This window comes from Mesocricetus auratus, unplaced genomic scaffold, assembly GCF_017639785.1.
Source record: "Mesocricetus auratus isolate SY011 unplaced genomic scaffold, BCM_Maur_2.0 Super-Scaffold_6730, whole genome shotgun sequence".
NCBI lineage: Eukaryota > Metazoa > Chordata > Mammalia > Rodentia > Cricetidae > Mesocricetus > Mesocricetus auratus.
In genome coordinates, this window is record NW_024429184.1 from 53,693,997 (window position 1) to 53,713,078 (window position 19,082).

The 19,082-nt window shown below is 47.4% G+C and overlaps 1 protein-coding gene across 1 annotated transcript in view; it reads left to right on the plus strand.

Moving 5' to 3' along the window:
• Positions 1–11,326: 11,326 nt before the first annotated feature.
• Positions 11,327–19,082, plus strand: part of Znf704 (zinc finger protein 704) — a 185,738-nt gene continuing 177,982 nt past the window's right edge. Inside the window, exon 1 of the mRNA XM_040741390.1 lies at positions 11,327–11,812. Within this exon, the coding sequence (XP_040597324.1) occupies positions 11,363–11,812 (450 nt within the window). The 5' untranslated portion in view covers positions 11,327–11,362. The remainder of the gene's footprint in view (positions 11,813–19,082) is intronic.

The following is a 19,082-nucleotide window of genomic DNA, read 5'->3' on the forward strand; positions in this document are numbered from 1 at the left end:
TTCTGTTTCTCGGCTTTTAAGGCGCTCTTAATAGGTTACTGGGTTCGTTTAGGACACTGCCCCAGCCCCACTCCAGCATGGCTTCAGAGTAAAATAACAAACGGAGGAACTAAAATGGTGTAGACAAAAGGACCATCAAGGGCAAAAAGAATAGATGAGAATTGCTAAACATAGACCAAGCATTAAAGAAAACAAGCAATGGCTTTTTAAAGTTGGGTAGTGGAGAAAAAAACAGTTGTGGTTGTTCAGATTTAAAGTTGCAGCAAAATATCCCAGGGGTCGTTTCTCTCTCCTTAATTAGCCCAGTCAGATTCATCTACAAATGGAGCTAGAAAGCGGAAAAAGACCCTTGGAAAGTCTGTGCCTGCATAGAGGCCCCTAGCCCCATGTAGCTCTCCGGCTTAATGAAAGTCAAATAAAATCAAATAAAATGCAAATTCAGTTGATTATTCACCCTGGGCACATTTCAAGTGCTCTATAATGCCATGTGGCTGATGGCCGGCCACTGTGATAGTGGCTAGCCCCATCAAGCAGGTGAACCATGTCTGCTATGTGTTTAAATAAATCAAAGGAGTTATGTTGGGAAGCATTGCTTGCTGGAGATATTATGATGATGATTATCAGGGTTTTTGACATTTATTATGATGATGATTATTAGGGTTTTTTTGAGATTTATTTATTTTATGTGTATGGGTGTTTTGCTGATGTGTATATCTGTGTACCCCATACATGCTGGATGAAGACACTGGAACTTTTTGAACTGGAGTTACAGACAGCTCACATGGATGCTGGAAATCAAACCTGGATCCTCTGGAAGAGCAGTCAGTGCTCTTAACCACTGAGCTGTCTCTCCAACCCTATGCTTATTGTTATATGAGTGTAGAAATACTTACATTATGATGAAGGGTTATTTGCTAAAATATAGACAAGTAGGCATGTAACCAATAGCTATGTAAATGAGAATCAAATCTGAAAAGTTTAAGAATGCTTCCTGAGTTCCAGGGACACTGGGACACATCTGTCATCACAGCATCAGGAAGCTGAGGTTGAAGAATGGAGGGCACAAGGCCAGCCAGGACCACGTGGCAAGATACCGCCTCCCTCAAGTAAGTTCTTCCTAGGACGTATCAGTTATTTTTCTCATCATTGTGACAAAATGCCTGACAAGTGCAACTTGAGGATAAAGGCTTTGTTTGGGTTCACATTTTTCCTCTCTTTGTTTGAATTATTTGTACTGTACTTTTCATTTTAGTTTTGAAAATATAATTACATCCTTTCTTCCCTTGAGAACCTCCCATATACTCCTCCTTGTTCTCTTTCAAATCCGTGGCCTGTTTCATCAATTTTTATATCATTAGCTGTGACATGCATATCCTAACTATAACCTAGCCAGTTTGCATAACGTTACTTGGATATATGTATGCAAAACTGACCAACTGGTGTGTTTTTCCCTGGGACAGACTATTTCTCCCACTGTTGCCTTCCTCCTTTGGAAGCTGGCATAGCCCCTTCTTGTACCGAGAAAGCTAGTCCACAGGATGGGGCTTTCAGGTCAGTTCCTGCTCAGGAGCCTCTGGGCCCTGAAGAGCATGGTGTCTTCAACAATAGTAAATTACCTTCCACCTATGGGGAGTGGGGGTGGGGCAACTGAGGGCAATAACAATAGTTAATATACTGTGGGAGTCTGTACAACCTTGACCAATGACTCAAAGAGGGCTTCTCAAATCTGCCCTCGTTGAGGTTTTTGCTGGGTATTCTTTAACTCTTTGATGGAATATTGCCAGCCCAGATTAGCTCACACTTGGAGCACTTTGAGGGTACAATCCTTCATGGTGGAGTAGGGGCATGAGGCAGCTGGTCACATGGTACCCATAGTCAGTGGCAGAGAAAGACAAAGACTGCTGCTCAGTTCACATTCTTTTTATGCAGTTCAAGACTCCAGCCCTTGGGAGTTCTCACAAACACACCCATGGTGTTTCCATAGTGATTCCAAACCTATCAAGCTGACAAAAGCCGCCCATCACACTGGAATCTTACATTAGATCAGCATGATTGAGACACAAACCTGACTACAAGAAAAAGAAAAAGTATAATGTATGTTGGTCTTCCGAGGAGAGAACAAAAGATAAGCCTGTATGAGGCAGTACTACAAACACCGGGGGAAATCATGGTAAGGATTTGTGGGGCCGGTCAGTGGTGGTACATGTCTATAATCAGGAGGCAGAAGCAGGCAGATCTCTGTGAGTTCAAGACCAGCCTGGTCTACAAGTGCTAGTTCCAGGACATCCTCCAAAGCCACAGAGAAACCCTGCCTTGAAAAACCAAAAAGAAAGAAAGAAAAAACAAGATTTTGTGAAGGGACGGGAGACGTCACTTTGTAAATCTGCCTCTCTTATTGGTTGTTGAATAAAGCACTGTTGGCTAATAGGAAAGCAGGATAGGTGGGACTAGGAGTCCAGGAAGATTCTGGGAAAGAGAGTCATGATGTAGGTCGCCAGAGGTAAGAGAAATACTAGAAATACTTAGATTATGGGTTAACAATTAAGTCAGAGTTAGCTGATAAGAAATAGCAAATGGCCAACAGCTTCATAATTAGTATAGCGTCCTGTGTGTCATTTGGGGGTTCAGACAGCTTGGCAGGGTCCAGGCGGCTGGCAGGAAGACTACATGTTAACAGTAGAGACAGTCAGCAAAGGAAGGGAAAGGAAGGTCCATAAGGGAACCTGAAGATTTCATGGCAAACCATGAAAACTTTTAAATACACCAAAGCTGAGGAAGCACATGGTAAAAAAATGTGACCATTGGGCTTTTAGTGTGGAATGAGCAGGCATGTGTGTGTCTGTGTGCAGAGTGTGTGTGTGTGTGTGTGTGTGTGTGTGTGTGTAGTGTAGTGTAGAAGAAAAACCTTCACTCTTCTGGGCATATGGACTGAATGCTAAGGAAAATTCTTCAGTGATCCAAGAAATCAACTGAAACAAAATGAAATTTGATGGATAAGGTGGTTTGAATAAAAATGCCCCTCATAGCTGGGCGGTGGTGGCACACACCTTTAATCCCAGCACTCGGGAGGCAGAGGCAGGCGGATCTCTGTGAGTTCGAGACCAGCCTGGACTACCAAGTGAGTTCCAGGACAGCCTCCAAAGCCACAGAGAAACCCTGTCTCGAAAAACCAAAAAAAAACAAAAAAACAAAAAAACAAGAGTTGCCATGGTCATGGTGTCTCTTCACAGCAATAAAACCCTAACTAAAACAATGGAACACCTGACCACAGTAGACTGGAGGGAAAAGTGTCTTCAAAGGGAAGGAAGTGTGTGAGATAGCAATGGTCCTCCGAACTGCCCACTCCCAGTGTCAGGCTCTGAGTCCAGGCAGCTGTCAGAAAGTCATGTAGGAAAATGCATCAACTAAATGTGCACACTCTCCTACCACACATCCCATCCTGGCACTGACCAGAAGAGGAGGATCCTTAAGACGTATGGTGCTTTCTATATGAAGCTTGCTGTGTTAAAATGACAGGACGGGTTGGGATCACATGCAGGCCATTCCCTGTAGTAAAAGCTCTGCTGTGGGGACTTTTGTTCTTTTTTTAAAAATTTATTTAACATGTATGGGCATTTTGCCTGCATATATATAGTGCTGATGGAAGGCTAGAGTTACAGTTTGTGAGCTACCACACGGGTGCTGGAAATAGAGCCGAGGTCCTCTGGAAGAGCAATCTATGCTCTTAAGTGCTGAGCTATCTCTTCGGCTTCTACTCTTTATTTTTTAAAGTGCCTGCAATATTTGGATACATTAGCTTTCAGGAAGCTAATAATAATCATAGGGAGAGCAAGAGGCTCCTTCACCTCCTCCCCCCGAAGCCAATTTACACCCCAGAGGTGTGTAGCCCATCAGAGGGGTGGGTTTTGAAGTCCAGTGAAACTACATTGTAAGGAGTACTCATTATGTCCCTGTCACTTGAACGTGGGTCCATATCCTTTCAGCACAGTGACCACACTTTCCTTTTTAGTAACTGCATAGTCGTTTACACACTGCCAAAGATTTATGAATCACTCCCCCTTTGATAAATACTTAGTCTTTTTTAGTTATATTGCTGTAAAAGGCTATGCTGCATCACCATTCTTTGGGCTCGTACAACCTCTCTAGGACATATAGCTAGAATTGGAATTTTTGACTTCTAATGACAAGTGCATTCTGGAATTATGATGTCAAAATGAACAAATATGTATTATGAATAGGTTCAGCAGCGAACCTGTACATGTATCTGTTTCTCCATGTCCTCAGTAACCCTGAATATTATCAAAACCTTACACTATCAGTGTGGTAGACCAATATTATATCTGTTTAAATGACCTATTAATGCTAGACTTAATGTTGAAAATATTGTCTATCTTTCACTTAAACTTTTTTTCTTGTTGTTTAGATGTGTGTAGGGAAGGGAGAGGACAACCTCAAGCATCATCTTCACCAACAATGTGTACGTTTGAGACAGGATCTCATTGGCCAAGAATTCACCAATTATGCCAGACAAGCTAGCCAGGGTCCACCAGGGATCCTCCTGTCTCTGCTTCCTCAGCACTAGGATTATAGACACAAAGCTTGGCTGGCACTTTTACATGTGTTCTGGGGACTAAACCAAGGCCCTCATACTTGCAAGCCAAATGCTCTGCTGATTGAGCTAGCCCTGTTACTATTTTTTTTTTTAAGTAATGAGGTCTTAGAAAATTGGGTATTCTGGTACTTCCTTATAATTCCAGCGCTCCAGAGAGATAGAGGCAGGAAGATCAGGAATTTAAAGTTATCTTATTGAGTTTGAGAACCTGGATTACATGAGACCCACGTGCAGTACAGGAAGGGGAGTAGGCGAGCAAACCATGTGTGACCTAGCTTTCCTTGAACTCATGCTCTGAAGCAATCCTACTGCCTCAGCTTCCCGAAGAGCTGGGGCTATAGACATACATGACTGAATACTTTTACTTTATGTGTATTGGTGAGAAATAAACCCTCTACTTTCCAAGTTGCTTGTGGTCATGGTGTTTAACACGCAATAGAAAGCAGAGTGGTACAGAAATACAGAAGGCCACACACCAGCTAAACCTAGACCCATTTGTGCCCGAGTTCGCTGAAATGGTCTACCTCCCACTCTCTGGCTTGTCTTTGCCATGAGTAGGATTCCAGTCACTGCACCAGAAAGGTCCTGTGTGAAAACACTGATAGGAAGATGAAGAGCAACAGAGAAGCTTCAGGACTATGGAAATGACTTGCCTGTCTTGGACTAAGCAGGCTGCACTTTGAATAAAAAGGAAGCTAATACAGATGTTACAATGTACCAATGACTCTGTGCAAAGCCAATAGACATCTCAGCAGTGAACAACCAGTGAAATAAGATCAGAACAACAAAATCATAGATTTCCTGAATTCTGTGTTCTCAACCAAAGAGGGAGGCTATGAAAGGGAAAGTCACGTTCCCAGAAACAGAGGCCATCAGTTGGATTTGTCTTTGAGGACACACAATCTCAGGCAAGCTTATCGATGATCTGTGGGTGCACAGTGGGTCCTATTCGTGAGGGAGAACAGTGGGCAACTGCTCCATCTGAACCTATGCTTCAGGTCATTATGTTCCACTATGAAAGTGGGGAGCACATCTCAGTCACCCTAAGTTGTGAACTCAGAGAAGAGGGCCTTAATTAGAGTCACATGCAGAATTCAAGCTATGAGGTTAAAATCCCAGTCAGGTGTTCTTTCTATCGCCATTCAATTGTCAATATGGGAGGACTCAACAGATGAGGTAACAACAGAGATGCAAATCACACACACACACACACACACACACACACACACACGCACGCACGCACGCACGCACGCACGCACACACACACACACACACACACACACACACGTGTATAGGGATAGAAAATAGCACCCCCTCCCGTATCAGGCCTTTGGGAGGCACTGTTCAGAGCTATAGGGAAAGCACAGTATTGTTAAAGGGTTTGAGCTAACTGCTCATGGCAGAAATTGTCATGTGAAACTGTGAATCTGAGTCAGCCAGGCTTTCAGGAAAGGTTGTAAGAGAAGAGCCATGCTCTTACCCTTCATTTATTCTTCATACAGAGTGGTGACAGTCATTTCTGAGGTTCCCAGAAGTGTGGAAAGACAAATCTAATCTTACTTTCATAACCTTTGTACAGGGCAAAATGTTACCTTTCCATTAAAAATAGTTTTTAGAAGGTTGATAAGGACATCAAAGCAGTTGGTGGTGGGTGACCCTGTTGTGTTTCTGCATGGGTTATGGTTAAGGTTTGGGGACCATGGTTTCTATTTTTCTTGATCTTAAAAATATTGTTAAGGTTTGGGGACCATGGTTTCTATTTTTCTTGATCTTAAAAATATTGAACGAAGCCGGGTGTTGGTGGCACACGCCTTTAATCCCAGCACTTGGGAGGCAGAGGCAGGCGGATCTCTGAGTTCGAGACCAGCCTGGGCTACCAAGCGAGTTCCAGGACAGCCTCCAAAGCCACAGAGAAACCCTGTCTCGAAAAACCAAAAAAAAAAAAAAAAAAATTGAACAAAATGTCAAACTGAGCCTTGTTTTCTTCAATCATTTTTTAAACACATCTTAGGAACCCAAATGTCAAAGGTTTAAGAATCACTGTGGATCACAAGAAATCAGACAAGAGATAGCAAGCTGTCTGTGATTGCGGAGTAATGAGTGACACTTGCTCTAAAGCCTACCTTGTCTCTATGGATCAGTTCTACCAAGCTGCACAAGAACTGACAGCAGGAGGGAGCACTTTCACTGGAGGGAGACCTGGTCCACCGCATGTTCTGATTGTAATTTCACAGTGTTCTATGCCTTTCTTAAGTTTGTTTTGATGCTAACATACACACACCTCTTATTTTCTTCACGCTTGAACACATGTAGACAGGATCTCCCCTTGTAGTCCTGGAACTTCTGATCCTCTGCTCTACGTTAGCTTTAGTGCACTGGGACTCCAGGCATGCACTATCATGCTGGGACCCACATCTCTTTATGTTAAACCATCACCACTCTACCCTCATTTCTGTCTTTTCTCTAGTTCTTACTACACCTCTAAAGTCATGTTCACTTTTTCTCGACTGCTGTTTACTTCTCTCTGCAACAAGTAGCTGACTGTGCATACCAATGCTAAGAACCGGGCCTGGGGCTAGGAGGCAAAGGGCTTGTCTCTCTTTTTTTTTTTTTTTTTTTTTTTTGGTTTTTCGAGACAGGGTTTCTCAGTATTGTTTTGGAGGCTGTCCTAGAACTTGCTCTGTAGCCCAGGCTGGCCTCCCTCAAACTCACAGAGATCCACCTGCCTCTGCCTCACGAGTGCTGGGATTAAAGGCGTGTGCCACCAACGCCCGGCAAAGGGCTTGTCTTATAAGCAGGAGTATCTGAGTTTGATCCCTTTAACCCTGAGGGGGAAGCTAGGTGTGGACAAGGAAGACAGTACTTTAGGTGCTGGCTGAGCAAGCCTGAGGGAGCCCTTAGGTTCCATCTCAGGAACCCACAAAAATGCAGGATGAGGTACTGTGTCCCTGTAATCCCAGTACTCATCTGGTAGGCATGATAAGGACAGAGACAGAAGTGTCACCTCTGCTCTTTGTGGCTAGCTAGGCTAGAATATAGAGCAGAAGAGAGAGACCCTGCCTCTCAACAAGGCAGAACATGAGAGCTGACTTCTGAAAGTTGTCCTTTGTTTTATGTTATCCTGCTATTTTCTAAGATCATATTTAGTATAAGTGAGCCTTTACAAAGACTTCTGAATTCCTAAATGGATTACTTACAAATGAAAAATTCAGTAAGAAAATGCCCTAATCTGAATGGGGGTTAGAAACAGTGAACTCCATGGTGGTGTCTAGAGTCAGGGGTGGGGAAGGGTATACGGTTGAAGTCATAGCTGAAGACAGCACTCTTCTAAACTGATTGCATACATTGCACTTTAAAATTGATTGTATCTATTAACTCACTAGCCTAGAAAATAATGTAGAGTTCCTTGAGAAGTTCACACATGGTATTTTGATCATATTCACCCCAATTCCTCCCCTGAACGCCTCTCAGATTTACCCACTTCCTAATGCCCCCAATTTTGTGACCTTTTACCTTTTTAAATTTAATAACCCATCAACTCCAATTTTCCCTGTCCATATGCTCCTGGGTGTGGGGCTACCCACTGGAGTATAGTTGGCCACCAGGAGCCACACCACTAAAGAAAATTGGCTCCTCCTTTCTTAGAAGACCCACAGGCGTAGCCACTCATGACGCAGCTGTCTTTCAGTCATTCTCTCTTCTGTAAGTAACCCCTCACCCATATTCCAAGTGATCCCAATAAAACTCCTTGGTTCACCAAGTTGGACCTTGGTGGTACCCATATTTTGGTTTGTCCTGGGTTCCCCATCTGGGATAAGTAGATGAGTGTGTTTTATCTCCCCAGGAAACATTTTGTCATACGACCTAGAGCTCCAGTGATGAACAATCCCACCAAAGCCCACCTTGGGGACCAGTGACTTTATTGGACTTACTTACTAAGCATGAGCATGGGTGATCCCAAAGCAGCTGATCATCGGAAAGTTCTTATGCCAACACGAATGATGATTTACCCAAAGCTGCACAGATGTGGTCCCCTTCAGCTCATCTTACATACTCTGTCATCCAGCATCTCTACTGAGACAGAGCCAAGTGCAATCAGGGCAAAATTCCCTACAAGTGGTGGGAGATGCAGAGTGAGAGCCAATGATCCTTTCTGTCCCCTCCTCCTAAGGACAGTCAACAAGCCTGATCTCACACAAGTATCATAGCTACTCTGCTGCCCCTGACAGCTGTTCCCATACTTCTAACATCCTACAACATGCTCTCCTCTGTACTGGTCACTGTCCTTGAGCCACTGGCCCATCCCTTGTCAGAGCCCGATACACCTGACTGCCCCTCTCCAAACCATCTCTCAAACCAACCAACCTAGCTTCTCGAAGTTGAAGGACAGCACTTTCGCTGCCCTTGACTAGTCTTTGCAGCTCTCAGGGAAAAACAATTTACTCCCTTCTGGGAGGGGCTAGCTACTCTTAGACTTGATTCAAGACACACCCATAAATTACAATGCCCCAACTGTTGGCTCTTTCTAAATTCCTGAGCAGGACATTTAGAAATGAAAAGTTCTTTAGAATCTGTGTCATCTGACTGTGGCTTGAGGGAGATAAATGCTGGGACGGGGGAACATAGGGACTCCACTTTTTTCCAGTATTTTTTTCTTTTCTTTTTCTTTTTTTCTGGTTTTACGAGACAGGGCTTCTCTGTATTGTTTTGGAGGCTGTCGGACCAACCCGGCCTTGAACTCACAGAGATCCGCCTGCCTCTGCCTCCCGAGTGCTGGGATTAAAGGCGTGTGCCACCACCGCCCGACCCATTATTTTTTTTTATTTAAATTAGAAGCATGCATGCTTCATATGTCAATCCCAGCTCCCCCTCCCACCCCTCCTCCCTTACCACTCCACCCCCCTATCCCCATACCATTCCCCAGGGAGGGCGAGGCCCTCCTTGGGGGATCTCCAGAGTCTGTCACTTCATCCAGGGCAGGACCTAGGCCCTCCCCCATGTGTCCAGGCTGAGAGAGCATCCCTCCACGTGGAATGGGCTCCCAAAGTTCATTTGTATGCCATGGTGAACACTAGTCTACTACCCAAGGCCCCAGAGATTGAGAGGCCTCCTCACTGACACTGCATTCAGGGGGTCTGGATCAGTCCCCTGTTGGCCTCTCACTTGTAATGTGGTGACACATTATGGAGCTATCAGAAGTGAAAGAAAGGGTTGGTCGAAGAAAGAACAATGGTCAGGACTTGTGGGCCTTAAAGGATGTGAGAAAGAAGAGTTTAAACCACACCACTGTTGGGGTGTGATTACTAAAAACAGGCATTTTCTAAAGGTTAATCCGTTTCCAGGAGGACAGACAGAGTTCATTTTAGAATCCTTGTCCTCATCTCTATTCAGCGGCGGGAGGCACCCTAAGTAAGCACCAGGTGTCAATCAAGCCAGGTGATGTTCAGTCTCCAGCAAAAATGGGCGGATCATGTGGATACCTTTTTTTTTTTTAATTTGTCAGGGGTGGATTTTTTTAATTTTAATTTTTAAATTTAAATTAGAAACAAGGTTGCTTCACATGATGTGGACACCTTTTATCCAACAGCTGATGAATAAGGTCCTCCCAGCCCTGGCCAAAACAGAATTTAGGGGTATGATTTGGATGCAAAATGCCTGGTTTACTACAGCCTAAGACCAAACAACACCCGAAAGTCCTCAGAAAGTGGTAGTTATTACATGGCAAACTGGCCTTATGTTAGATCTCACATCATATAAAAATTTTGGAACGATGACCCCTTGGCTTGTAGCTCCTTCAAAACACTCAGACAATGCCAGAAGACCAAACCAAGAGAGCCAAACTTGGAATTCGGCCAATGTCACCAGGTAAGGTCCTCAGGTGGAAACTGGAAAAACAAAAACCAAAAAACCCCAACCAAAAAACATTGAAGGGCCAAACTAGCACAGAGCAGAGAATACGCAGCCAGGCAGACAGCCCGGGTGCTCAAAAAAGCCTGGTAGAGAGGGTCATGGAAATGCTGCAGGAATCTCAATGACTGAGGACTCACGTTGGGAACTGACCCCAAACCTCGGATTGGCACACTTTACAGGACTCCACTTAAGCTCCAGAGTCGAGATCAGAGAATCAACCACACTCCGCGAATCTCTTAACCGAACACCTTCTTCCTGGCCGAGCCTACGCTCTCCCCACCAGAGGGAGTCGTGGGTCCCAGGGGCAACGGTGGCCTCAGTGCCCGGGCCAACAGCTAGGAAGCCGGCAGATTTTCAGAGAGCATGGGTCGGGGAAATAAATCCAGTCCGGGTTTTGTCTGAACGGGGGACTGGGAAGGCTGCGAGGACTGGGGAAGAGGAGGGGGGGGGCGGCGGTGAAGACACCACACAAACAGCTCGCGCCCAGCACACCGCGGTAGGCCCCGAGCGCGCGGGCTCAGGGCCCGGAGAGGCGCGCGCCGACCCGGCCGCCGGCCGCATGGAGCGCAGCGCGGCCCGCGGTTCCCGGGCGGCGCAGGCGGAGGCAGCAGCGGCGCGCTCGCTCACACCCACCCCCGCCCGCGGCCGGCGCGCCGCCCCGCCGTAGCCGCCGGCGTCCCCGCGGGCCGGGCCAGCGAAGGCGGCGCCCGCGCGTCCTCCAGCCAGCGGCCGCTGCCAGCCCCGGAGGCGGCCCCGCAGCCCCGCAGCCGCGCGTTGCCCGGGCCCAAGCAGCAGCCTCCGCGAGGAGCCCGGCGCCCCGGGCCGTAGCCCGGCGCAGGCATGCAGGCAAGGCGCCTGGCCAAGCGCCCCAGCCTGGGCAGCCGCCGCGGGGGCGCTGCGCCCGCTCCCGCCCCCGAGGCCGCCGCGCTGGGGCTCCCGCCCCCCGGCCCCAGCCCTGGCGCTGCACCGGGAAGCTGGAGGCCGCCTCTCCCGCCGCCGCGCGGGACCGGTCCCCCGCGCGCAGCCGCCGCCTCGTCACCGGTCCTGCTGCTGCTGGGCGAGGAGGACGAGGACGAGGAGGGCGCGGGCCGGAGGCGCAGGGTGCGCGGGAGGCTGGCGGAGAAGCCCCGAGGGGGCGCGGAGGAGGACGACGACGACGAGGAAGAGGACGAAGAGGTGGTCGTCGAGGTGGTGGACGGCGACGAGGACGACGAGGACGCCGAGGAGCGCTTCGTGCCTCTCGGACCCGGCCGTGCGCTTCCCAGGGGCCCGGCCCGGGGAGCGGTGAAGGTGCGTACCGGGGGGCGCAGCGGGCTCTGCGGGGCGGCTGGGCGTCAGGGAGGGCGGGAGGGAGGCCGAGCGGAGCCGCGCCGGCCGGGAGGGGTGTGTCAGGCGGCCGTGGGCAGCGCGCGGAACTGCGGCGCAGCGGCGCCCTGGCGGCCTGTCGTTGCTCAGAGGCCGGGTGGGTTCGTGGTCCCGCGTGCCTGTGGGAGAAGAACGCTTCTCCCTGGCAGGGTGGGGAACTTGCGAGTGGGATGAGGTAGGAGCGGGACGCGCCTGATCGGCCCGGCATTGACATTTTTATTCTGCCTTGGGGACGCTGGAGTGTTCCCTTGTTCAAGCTTCTGGAAACTAGAGAGCAACCTGCAACACCTCCATTCCACCTGAGAACAGTTGTTGATCGGTTTCCATCACAGGTACTTGTGAAGGAACCGTAAGTTTGTGCTGCAATAACCAAGACCTTGGTTTCCGCGTGCCTTTTGCTGGTGTCCCCACCCCCCCCATACTCCCCGCGCTTTTCCTTACCATTCTTACGCTGGACACCCTAAGCATTTCGTGCACTCCCCCACACCCCAGATTACAAATGAGGAAAGAGGAAAGCGAGAAAAGTGGTGGTGGGGTGACGTTTAAAATGACTGAGTTTCGCCAATTCTCGCCAAGTCCCCCATCCGCGCTAAAGCTCGGAGCGATCTTTCCGTTTTTGTATCTTCAGGAGATAAAGGGTTTATTATTACACAACTGACTGGCTGAGCTTCCAAGCACGCTATTGGACAAAGCAGACTGCGTTGAGGTTCATGCACCGTGTATGTTGCTAAGAAGTTTTGAGGGCAGCAAGTGGCAAGCGAGGGAGAGTTGTTTCTCTCCAGTGGTTCTTAAGCCAGCAGAATAGCCCAACCTTCTTGGGAGTTTTCAGAAGAAAATACATAATAAGCAAACGAACTTGATAAGAGTTTTGTTTTTTAAAATCTTCCTGTGTCCGCTCTCAAAAGTGGCTGGAAACTTAAAATTATATTTACAAAGTAAATAGCAATTAGGTAGCCCCGCAATGGATTTAGGAATGTGTTTCTTGCCTAGACCACCCCAAAGTCTGACTGCCTGGCTCCCGGTGTAAGAAGATTTGAGCAAATGGCCATTTGGGTGATTGTTTTTGACAGCTGCTTGTTGGAACCCGGAGTGGCCACACTCATTACTGGGCCTGCCGAAAAGCCTGCTTTGTGTGGCAACTGGTTTGAGTTGAGTTCCATAGCATCAGTGACACTGAGTAAGACAGACCCCTTAGCGGTTTTGTGCAGACACACTCAAAATGTGTCTGGGGGTTTGAACAGTGATTACACAAATTGAGATAGAAAAATTAATAATAAGTTATGCTCTGTGATCCAAGCAGGCCCCTTGTAGGAAAGAAGTCTTTTTAAAACTCAGAATATCTAGGGTGTGATAGTTAACATTAGCAGAAAAGATTTTTCACATCTCCAAATAAATTCAAATTCTTTCAAATTTCTAACACATTGCTTTGCTCACAACTTTTATAGCACATTGCTCACAACTTCTGAGAAGTTACAAGTTGAATGCGCTGTGGTATAATTTATCTTCTTTTTTTCATCGCTTCAGCACTGCCCTGTTACTTCATCTGAAAGAGATTTTTTTTAAATGGAAAATAACAAATACATTTACATTTCTGTATATCCACGGGTTCATTTGTTTGACAAATATTTACTGAGCACCTACTTTGTGCCAGGTACTAATCTAGCGCATAGCATAGCAGAGTATGACTTTATAATGCTTGCACATACAGCTCCCATCATAGCAGCTAACTAACGTGTAATTGTGACACCCAGGACTGTGATTTGTGCTGTAGCTACTCAGCTTTCACTGTACCGAGCTTCGGCCTTCCTGAGTGGAGCCAGCAAAGAGAGGGGACTTCATTCAGCAAAGGGCAGGAATGGGAGGCAACCGGTTCCTCCTTCTTCCCCTTCTAGCCATGACTCTCCCCATCCTACCTTCTTTCTTAGGATGGGGAGAGTCCAGCAGATTACCAGGGAACAGATTTATGACCTCTGCTTTTAAAAATATTAAAATTATTGTTGTGTGTGTAGAGTGTGCACCCGTCACACACAGTCACACACGTTAGGGAAGTCAGAGGACAATTTTGTATGGAGTCCTTCCTTTCCATCCATGCTTCTGCTTTCCAGAGCTCAAACTCAAACATTGCGTGGCTAATATCCCCACTGGTCCTGCACTGGTCCTATCTATGACCTGCAGGAAAGTGCCTCCAAGAATCCTGTTTCTTCTTTCCTGCTTAAAAACCATATTTGGACATGGGGAAGGGCCTAGGCCCTGCCCCAGATGAAGTGACAGACTCTGGAGATCCCCCACGGAGGGCCTCACCCTCCCTGGGGATGGTGTGGGGATTGAGTGGGGGGGGGTGGGGAGCATTGGTAGAGAGGTAAGGGAGGAGGGGTGGAAGAGGGAGCTGGGAAGTAAGAAATAAAGTTAAAAAAAAAACCACGTTTGGGCCAGGTGTTGGTGGTGCACGCCTTTAATCCCAGTACTCCCGGAGGCAGAGGCAGTGGATCTCTGTGAGTTCAAGGCCAGACTGGTCTACAGAACAAGTTCCAGGACAATGCAGAGAAACCCTGTCTCGAGAAAAGGAAACAAAACAAAAAAACAAACAAAAAGAACCATGTTTGTCTGATTTAGAAGCTGTCACAGAAATTGTCATGGAGCCAGTGGGTGGGAAATTTACTACGGAGCTGTCTTGCAAGGAGAGTAGCAGAGTGTGGCGGGCGGGCGGCTGGTGGTGGAGATGGCAGCCAAGCCAGTTTGATCTTCTGCCCACCGCGGCTTCCTTACAGATGTAAACCAGGAGCACGTAGTGCATGAACTGATCATGCTGACCTCGGGAACAGAGGCAAGGGAGTGGGGGGGTGGGAAAATAAAACATCAGGGATTGCCTGGCAGGCCTGCGGTATCGCTGGGAGGCAAGTGGTGTTTAGATTCTAGGAAGAAAAGGGAAGGCTTCTAGTGGGACACCCTTCTTGTGAGGGGACATTCGATCTTCAAGCAGAAACGCTTTGTGCAGGAAGTAGACTGGCTAGAGGAGTAGCCACTGTAACTCACAGCTTTGGCTGGAACTTGGTAGGGAGGAGATATGTCTCAGGCGCAGGCCTGGACTAGCAAAGGAAAAGACAGGTCCTTTGCAGTTAGAGTGTGAAGTCTTTGGAAGGTTTTCATCCCTGCCGGGTGGTTGGTATTTTTCCAAAGCTCACACTGGGGAAGAATAGAGACCCATAGTGGATGTGGGAGAGCAGAGAGGTACTGTAGCCCATACAATCCTTGGGAGATGTGAGCACTGCTTGGCGTTAGCAGCTGACAAGAATTGGAGTAAGACAGTGGACCAATTCAGGGTACATTTCGAAGCTCAACCTGCCAGAATGTTTGATGGCCTGGACGAAGGAAGTGAAGGGAGAGAATTCCGAATGAGCTCCTGGCATAAAGGATGGCTAGATGAGGCATTTCCTGAGATTGGGGAAACCGCAGGGCTGAGCGCTCTGTTAGAACATATTAGGACTCAGGTGATGGGAGACTTATAAGAGGAGGTTGCTGGCAGGCTGGTGGGATTAGGATGTGGATCTGGGTGGGAGGTCTGGGCTAGACAGGGAGAATTTGAAAATCAGCAGCATGCTAATGTCAGGTCATACAGTAGTCTGGCAGAGCAGCAGTGTGGACCAGGCTCCGGCCGAAGCACCGCTTCCCTGGGTTCTGGGAGAAGCTGGTGAAGATAGTTGAAGCAGCATCAGATGTGTAGACAATGTGAAGTTTAGAAACCAAGTGAAGAAATAGCTCTAAAACCCGAGGGACCGTGAACAGGGATGAAAAAAATATTAGGATGCTGAATAAGTGCAAAGAGATACTCACTTGTGCTGGATAATAGGAAACAGCGCTATTTTTATAAGGTTCATTCTTTTTATGTGTATGGATGCTTTGCTTGCATGTATATGTGTGCACCGTGTGTGTGCAGTGTCATGGAGGCCAGAAGAGGATGTCATCTCCCAGAACTGGAGTTAGATGGTTGTGAGCCATCATGTGGGTGCTGGGGATTGAACCCAGGATTTCTGAAAGAGCAAACAGTGCTCTTAACCACCAGGCCATCTCTCCAGCAAACCTCCCCCCACACACGGTTTTTCTTGACAGAAGCTTGTGTCAAGTGGACTGAGCCTTGAAGGCATGATGAGGCTGTTAGGGTCTGTGTGGAGAACTCTTTGACAAGGTGAGGCTGTTAGGGTCTGTGTGGAGAACTCTTTGACAGGTTTTGTTCAGGAGTAAGAAAGGTCCATTTTGTTTTTTATGGATGAGATGAAGTGAGCTCTGGACCTGCTGTTTCTGAAGAGGTCACACCTGCTAGTTTTCAATTACTTTGTAACTTTGTAACAAATTACCATACTTTCGGCCTCCTTGGATATAGCCAAGTCTTCCATGAGTTAGGAGTCTAGTTTCAGCCTGAACTTTGTCAGTTGCTGAGTCCCACAAAGCTAAGGGTTACATGGGCTCACTTCTCATCCGGAGTTTGGCCAATGAAGAATTCACATCTAGGTTCGGAATGAAGGGGCAGAATCAATTTCCCTGAATCTGAAAGATTGAGGACCCCAGCTTCTTGCTGACTGCACCTCAGTGCTCCATCACTCCTGGAGCTCATTTTTTCCAGCCTCCTCCCTTCCTACAGCTGTGTGTCATATAGGCTTCCTTGGCATGGCCTCTTGTTTTATCAAACAAGCAAGGAGAATCCTAGGGCCACCAGTAGGGTTATCTCCCATAGGCAGACGTGAACTCATTGTCTTTGCCACGGTGTCCTGGTTGGAAACAGTTTACAGGTTCTGCCCAGTCTGAAAGGCAGAGATTATACAAGGGCCAAAGTATACAAGGGACATGTGAGGGTCTTTGGGGATCTTGTCTGGGAAGTATGAAGGGAACGGGGTGCAGGGCTGGGGGAGGGTGTCACTGTAGGACAGGTCCCTGGAAAGCTGTAGAGCGGGGACCTGGGACCCAGGTGGAAGAGGACTGCCCTATGAACTCTTCTTCCAGTGAATTGGAAAAGGTAGCGAAAGAAGATGGAGGACTCCAGCTGAGGCCCATTTTTTATATAGATGATGGTCAGGTGACTGGTGCATGCTGGATAGCCTCTGTTCTCCCCATGCAGCAGAAGAGCAGGGGAGAGTGGTTTGAGGGTGCGGTAAGAGCTGGAGGCATGAAATGATGTATGGGAGAGCAGGAAAGCCAGCACAGTAGGGAGATGAAGTGGAGTTGCCCGACCATATAGAGTGCTCATCTGGGGTTTGTGGTTCTGTGTTTATAGAACAAGAAACCTGCCTGGACGTGCAGCTTCCCCAACTCCATGCTCTTGCCTCCTGTACAGAAGGATAATCATAAAAGCGATCCCAGCTAATATCTCGAGTGATTCCTCGAGTGGCCAGTGCAATTGCTTTAAGCTTCCCCAGGCACCCATAGCTAGCCAGCAAGAGTGTCAGGCCCTGCCAGTTTTACAGACGGGTGAACAACTGAGATGCACAGACCACAGACTCAAGTCCTGGGCAGTCTTCCTGCTGAGCTGTCCCTCTGGGAAGGGCAGAGCTGGATTAAGCAGGGTGGGGTTTCAGGAAAGGAGAGGGACTGGTTCTAGCTGGTGCTGCTTGAGCTCTGAGGAACCAGAATAATAAGGGCAGGAGAGGATGGGGGAGGAGTAGTAAAAAGGTTGTGGAGGAAACAGAGGTTAAATCAATAAGACCGTGACAATTGGGTTTCAAAAGAGTGTTCACTGCATCCTTTTGAGACAGGAATTAGCCTAAATATTTCATCTGAAGGAGGACTTCCTGAGGATGTAAACCTTGAAAATTAGTGGGGCCTTCATTCTCCAGCTGAGGATACCAGCTTGGGCAAAATCCCACTTCAAGATAAATGGCTGCAAATAGAGGCATGAGTTTGCATCCATAGCCTGAGCTTTTAATCAGACCATGTTCTCTGTGGTCTGCCTGGGTTCTCACCTCCATATTCAAATAGTTAAAATGCGCACACACAGTAAATTGGCAAGGAGTTTTATTTCTTTGATTTAGAAATTACTGTGGTGTGTGTGTGTGTGTATGCGCATGTGTGTGTGTGCGCATGTGCATGCATATACATGCTACTGCATGCACATGGAGAAGTCAGAGGATAACTTTGGGGAGTTGGTTCTCTCTTTCCACTTTGTGCAGGTGAGGCTTCTTGTTGTCTGTGTTACTCTGTGGACTCTGGGCTAGCTGGCCTATTGGCTTGGAGGAGATTCTCTGGTCTCTGCCTCTCTCTTTCATCTTGCAGTAAACATGTGACAGCTACAGATGCTTACCACATCATCCACCTTTTTCAAAACCTGGCTCGTAGGTATGAAACTCACGCCCTCAGGCTTCTGCCCTAATGCCCTGATCCACTGAACATTCTCACCATCCCAGTAGGTTTTACTGAAAGACACCATACAGAATGAACTAAAGGAATCAGTGGACTACTTCAGTTAGAACGGCCAAACGGAACAGTTACTGTTTGGGGCTTCCTTTTATGGGGTCCAGGAGGAGCTGGTTGCTAGGGGGAGTCGTGAGAGTGATTTTCTGTTTTGATTGACAGGCTTGAGGTATGTAAGCATGTGCTTTTAATCATAGTCACACCTGAGTATAAAGTGGGATAATAGGGAGTTTTCCTCCTAAATATTAATTAGCTTGTCTTGCAATTTCAAACTGGTTTGGGTTAGACTGGACCTTAGCCTGAGATCCCAGATACAAACTAGGACATGTTTAAACTGGAACTAAAGACAAAAGGAGAATTACCAAGGAGTTACTGAGGAAGAGAGACCTATTGTGATTTTGGAAGCAGAAATCAGAGTTGTAGAGTAGCTCAGTACAGGTAAGTGTCCCAGGTTGCATTGCTAGGAAAGTATATGGATATAATTCAGCCTGGGGGAGTTCCAGGTTGCTAAGCTTTCCATTTTCTTGGCTGTTCCAGTCTGAAACCTTCTGATGTGCACCTGGGAACTACATGCCCATTTTTTGCTGGTGGTTGAGAAAGTAGAGAAATTGTTGCTACCAAGTATCTGGGATGTACTACTTTATTATTATAGCCCCTCCCCCCATTGAGTCATTCATTGAAAGAACAAAAGAAACTTTGTATTAAGTGTTTTTAATTTGCCATCGGTAGGATGCCTTTCCATACCCACCCTCCTCCCCAAGTAACCCTACCCGTCCTCCTGAGAGGGTCTATACAA